Consider the following 6,064-nt stretch of genomic DNA (forward strand, 5'->3'; position numbering starts at 1 on the left):
CATTGGTGTGATTGTGTGGCTCGCCATTAATTTGTAATGAACTTCTTGAAACTGGGGAACAAATGCCTGTTGAATAAAAGCACTTAACAGGAACCGAGCGTGAGACTGAGAATTTGATGACAAGGAATAAATCACTTTTTAGGCATGGCTACCCGGTGACGTAACACGCTATATATACCACAGAAATTAGTATTTATTCAAATCAATCCAGCATTGGTCGGCCAAGCTATGAACACAAGTAGAATAATGCATTCACAACAATCCAGTACACAGTGTGGACACATTTAATGACAGCCTCGTGTCCATCCTATATCGTAGTTCTTTTATTTATTGACTAATGACCTTTTGACGTCACAACACAACATCCTGTGCTTTCAGGGGGCCATATGGTGAATTGCTGCGGATTAATTTTGACCACCAGAGTTTTCTTAACGTGCACCCAAATCTGGCCACCCGTAGTCAACATGGTCATCGCGGCTGGATTCGAACCAGCGACATCATGCTTCACAGCAAAGCGCAATAGGCGCAATAACCACGCCGGTAGTTAAGTCTTCTGTGCCGTTCTGTGCTTGAAAACAACGTTCACAAAGTTCAACCTTGCCCCGACCTTGCCCATGCCGGCCGATCATGTAGCTGGATATGATATCCAGCTTTAACTAGTGTCGATCGACGTCCTTCATCATCATCACCACCAACACTATTATTATTGTCATCGTCATCATCAGCAAATTTATGTTCCCTGCAGGACGAAGGCCTCCCCCGTGTTCTCTAGTTAACCCAGTCTGGCACTAGATGGTGCGAGCTAACTTTAGGCTTGGGATGGCGTCGTCAACCTTACTAAAAGGCTCCAGCACACTCTAACGTTACTTTACATTAAAGCTTCTCACTCGCCTTTTCCTGCATTTCACAGTTTTCATGATCGTGTGCAAGAGGCAGCCCTGCTGCCGCCGGCAATCTCTTATTATCGGGCGTTTTGAGCGTCGAGCACTGCGTGCGGAAGGAGACGGTGGTTCGCTTCGACGCCGAGGAGCGCGTCAGGCGACGCCACATGCCGCGCATGCGCGCTTCGCACACGGTGGCACCCGCACCTCCGTTGAACGCGAGGTAGATGTACGGGTTGATGGCACTGTTGGAAGCCGAGATGACGCCGAACACCGCCACTGCGTGCGGTCCCAGCGATACGCCTGGCGCGAAGGCCAGCAGCATCTCCTGCACCATGTACGGGAGATTGGTCACCAAGAACGCCAAGGATATAACCGCTGCCATCTTGAGCGTCCGCACACGGACCTTCGGCAGCGTGCTGCGGTCTCTGTCCCGGCCCGGAGAGTTAGTAACAACGCTTCGTTCCCGCGGCGATTCTGGTGTGGCGGTGGCAGCCGCCCTCCACAACCGGAGCAGCACGCTCGCGTAAAGCGCGACCAGTGCCACGAGCGGCACCACAAACACGAGAGCGAAAACGAATGCCATGTAGACCTGCCGCACAGCAGTGTAGTCTCGATACACGTAGAAGACCGAGGCGCAGTAGTGTTTGTCCCGAACCACTACGAGGCGGAACGCGAACAGGTTTGGCACGGACGGTAGGAGGGACAACAGCCAGCAGGTCGCTGCCACCATACGAGGCTTGGGCGCCGGTTTCAGCGGATTGCAGATGGCGAAATGGCGATCCACAGCGATGCCCACTAGCATGTAGGTGGACGAGACCAGAGTGTACGTCTGCAGCACCTTGAATACGCGGCAAAGAACCTCACCAGCGACCCACACGCGTCCCATGATCTCCCAGAGAAGTTGCGAGTTAATTGTGACCACAGTGACCAGAAGGTCGGCCAGGGCCAAGTTGAGGAACAGCACCTGCGTCTTGAGCAGTCTCTGGCGTCGGGACGTAAGGAGCCGGTAGCACACAAACGAGTTTCCCACGAGTGACAAGACGAGCATGACGCCGATGAAGGCGATTCGCAGGGTTCTTGCGTACTGAGGTCCGAATATGACGTCTTCCGTTGTAGCGTTCTCCGGAGTCGTGTCATTATCGACATCCGAGTATGAAGTCAGATAGAGCAACTCAGCGGAACCGGCGCCGTCACCCAGCCAGCGTCTGCCTCTTTCTATCTCTCGTAGAGGCTGGCCTCCGAGACAATGAGACACATTGCATCGGAGTCCAGTCTCCACGAGGGTGAGAGCCGTCGATGTGGACGTGATTGTACTAACCCTTATCGCCTTCGAGTAGAGGTCCTTGTGTTGTCCTCAAGTGTGCTTCATGATCGTTTTGAAGCAAACTGTGCAGTTAGGAAACCGCAAAGCTTCTGCGCGTGTACTTGGTGAAGTAGAAGGAATCCCGCGGCTGCGTTTTCCTAGTTCCCTAGTTCCATATTAATAGAACAATGCGAGAGCTCCAACACGCCGACAGGCCGATTCTCGTCGCCTTTCAGGACTGTAAGCCTCTTCATCAGTACCTGAACTGGATCAGTAAGTACCTGCAATAAAGGAAAAGCAACGTATCTGAGTTTAACGGACTCAACGTCTTAAAGACTCACATGTATAATGCACTTTTATTAGTACACAGAACGTTTCATGCAATGCGAAAGCGAGCACGAGTGAGAAAACCCAATGCAAATTAAATGCGAAAACGAGCACGTAGAATGTTTACGAGCATTTGTGTATACGTTTTCCTGAATATTTCGAATTATCTTTAGACATTCATATCTAGGCAACTTGGCGTTTGTTTATGATGACAAATTGTTAAGCGAAGCTTCAATATAAGACGCGAAATGCCAAAAGGAACTTTTTTTTTCTACTTTGTCTCAATATGTGACTCAGTGTTGCCTGCTTAGTAAATAATTTTACAGATGTGAAGCCAAGCAGGAAGCTTCATTTAACCATAGCCATATTCTTAAAAAACGCAGCGTTCTCTTTCTCATTCTTTTTTGTGTGTGTTTGTGTTGACACGTGTTCCCTTCCAAGCACGATCCCACAACTTTTAGCGAGATTTGTTAAGGAACTAAACGTTACCAGCATTCCAGGTTCCGCACGACGGTAGAATCGCATTACCTATACGACGCCCCGCTACAACCAAAGAAAGCGCTGCTGACGTTCTAGCAGGCCGCGAGCCTTGACGAAACTGTAGATGTTGCTATAATGTATATGTGTGTGCGACTGTGTGTGCTGTTAGTTGTTTATCACTATATATATATATATCTATATATACCAGTCAACGGAAACAGAAATTTGCTTGGTTGAGCATGTTATTACTTATTTTATCACTGCAGTACAATGACGCTATGTCCTCATTCTCGTCTTGCTTCTCTTCAGTTTTGTTCTCTTTATCTCGTTCGCAGTGCCAGGTTCCAGCCTTTGTGCGTTGACTCAGGCAAAAGCGACAGAATGATGACGTGCAGGAATGCGCAAAACTCGTTTCTTTCGGTGCACGACAGTCTTGTACCGAATGACTGCGCTCTCGCGTTGGCACTAACTTCGTTGAGCGACAGGAAGCGTTCCAGGTCGCAAGTACAGACTGCAGCAAGCTTTTCTAATGGAAGGAGACGGGAGCAGAGACGGAAGCCCTTAACCGCATTCGCTTTGCTCAAATTTCGTCCACCACTAAACACAACCAGAAACTCAGGACCCCCCCCCCCCTCCCTCAAACGAAATCGCTTTTACCTAGATCTACAGCTGTTGAAGTACAAACACCCTTACCTGAATTTCTTGCCGCTAGTTGCTACCTGTATGTACTACTTCATTATGTGTTGTTGGTTGTTGTGGCTGTTGTTTTAATATTATAGGAAGCCAGCAAACAGAGACACCAAGAGCAACCACAGTGGAAATAATAAAACCTAATAAAATATGGTCCATCGGTTTCCTTTCTTCTCGTTCATTACATAACGATTGTCTCGAATCCGGCAGTATTGATGACTTCGAGTAGCATATGTGTGTTTATTGTTTATTTACCAGTTGCCTTCACCGAAAATCCTCACGTAGACGCAAAGCCTGCGGCAGTAAGGATAGTCCACATCAGCCGCCAAGGCCGTGAGTGGTGGCGCTGGCTAACACTCCGAGGGTTGGTTCTAGTAGATAAACTGCAAACAAATTCTTCGAAACGGTTGCGCGGCACGACAGTAATAGACAGTCGAGCTCACACGCATCTAGCCGCTGGCACAGCTTGGAAGAAAAGCAGCAGTGTAACAAATGATGCTCTCTCTCGCCCAGGTTCCAGATGTGTGATGCATGTATTTTATGTATTTATTTCTATTCCGCATCGACTTGAACGCTGGAACAAGAATTGCTCTTCTCGTCATATCGGAATAAACGGCTGATGACGGCGCGTTCTTCGGCGACAGGCGCGAACGGCTGCTGACGAAGCGCTTTTTTCGGAGCGCCGTCGCCAGCCGCGGCCGGTAATGTCAGAGCCGAGCAAAGATTGAAGCCTTTCTCCTAAGTGAACAGAAGGAGCGGCGCTGGCGATGTTTTTACAAATCACTCATGAGTGCGCTGTAATCGTGGTGCATTCGGGCTCACAGAGCGCGCTGTCACGTGGTATTTTTTAAAACTTCGTGGGCTTTCGTTTTTCCCGAATAAAAACGCCCACGCTAAGTCTCGTTGGAAGTGCCTGGGTTGGGCAATATTTTTGGAGCTCCACAACTTTCCAATTGACGCCTGAACATTTCAAGCAATATTTAAATTGTTAATAATTTATCTCGGCTAATTACTCAAAAAAAGACGAGCAAGAATATTGTGCTGTAAGTTTAGATAAACGCTAACAACATCCACGCGATTTCTGTTGTGAAGAACGCATAGGTCTTTTTTTTAGTATTCAAAATTTTGGTCCAAGTTAGTTAGGACACCCTGTATATATTTACGTTGCAGAAGTGACATATAAAATATAAAGATGTATTTACAATGTTTACAAGAGAGACACTGATGCATAAACAAGCTTCCACCTCTACACGTCAAATCGTTTTCTGACTGGCGCCACTCGTATTTGCGCCGTAACAATATATATATATATGTGTGTGTGTGTGTGTGTGTGTGTGTGTGTGTGTGTGTGTGTGTGTGTGTGTGTGTGTGTGTGTGTGTGTGTGTGTGTGTGTGTGTGTGTGTGTGTGTGTGTGTGTGTGTGTGTGTGCGGGCTAGTCTGGCCGCCGCCTTATAAGCCCCCACTCACCCACCCACTCCAACGGAGGGAGACTTTAAGCTATGGAAATGTATACAAATAAGAGTTTTAGCAGCTTCCTCTGGAAACGAAAAACTCGCCTCGTTTGCGCAAGCATACCGCTTTCGTCCGCTTTTGTTGTTTACCATCGATATCGGGCAAAGGCGCCAAGTTGATTGATTGATTGATTGATTGATTGATTGATTGATTGATTGATTGATTGATTGATTGATTGATTGATTGATTGATTGATTGATTGATTGATTGATTGATTGATTGATTGATTTTCGTCGCCCAACGTCAACTAGCTATTTGATACGCACGTTCCCCATGTTGCGTGAAACTTTAGGCTCGGATGCTGTCAAGCAGCCCCGCTCGGGAAGGGCTGCCTTCCCCACCTCTAGCCACCCTCTCTTCGTGTGCTGTGGGCATAGGGCTCTGGCAGGAGAGAAGGAGAATACGAATCAGCTTACAAGTGACGGCCCCTATGCTAAAGTCACAGATGTGCTGCTTAACGGCTCTGTTCATGCCTTATCGCGCCCATTGCAGCACGCTCACGACAAGCATTGCGCATGCGTCCAACAGATCTGCGAGAGATTAAAAGAACCCGTCGTATCTGGAATAAAAGTCTTGCGAAGAGCTTTCTATTCGCAAGACTTTCTATATTCGCTAACAGTAGGCAGGCACCAGACTTTGGCAAACATTCGTCGTCGTAACTTCACTCGGGAGCGAAATAAAACAACATGGAGGATGCGTGTTTGTAGCGGTGTGTCACCGCGCGATCCTGTGTTCAGGCTAAGCGTAGCGCAGCGTCAGCGATGCTCGCTGCAATATTTCTTCGCCCGATCACGGCTCAGAATAAATGCACGCGGAACAAATGGTGCATCGTAAGCTCGCAGTAATATTTCCGGCATGATAGACCAT

General features: G+C 48.0%; 1 protein-coding gene across 1 annotated transcript; it reads right to left on the reverse strand.

The window, feature by feature from the left end:
- Positions 1 to 201: 201 nt before the first annotated feature.
- LOC142570842 (gonadotropin-releasing hormone receptor-like) lies at positions 202 to 2,456 on the reverse strand. The gene has a single exon (XM_075679156.1). It carries the CDS (start codon positions 1,930 to 1,932, stop codon positions 874 to 876), a length of 1,059 nt encoding a protein of 352 aa, XP_075535271.1. The 5' UTR covers positions 1,933 to 2,456; the 3' UTR covers positions 202 to 873.
- Between the last annotated feature and the right edge of the window lie 3,608 nt (positions 2,457 to 6,064).

The sequence above is a fragment of the Dermacentor variabilis genome, chromosome 2 (genome assembly GCF_050947875.1).
Source record: "Dermacentor variabilis isolate Ectoservices chromosome 2, ASM5094787v1, whole genome shotgun sequence".
Taxonomy (NCBI): Eukaryota; Metazoa; Arthropoda; class Arachnida; order Ixodida; family Ixodidae; genus Dermacentor; species Dermacentor variabilis.

What these genes read in the sequence shown, in the direction of transcription:
- LOC142570842 (XM_075679156.1), bottom strand. Translation starts at nt 1,932, where the DNA reads ATGCTCGTCTTGTCACTCGTGGGAAACTCGTTTGTGTGCTACCGGCTC.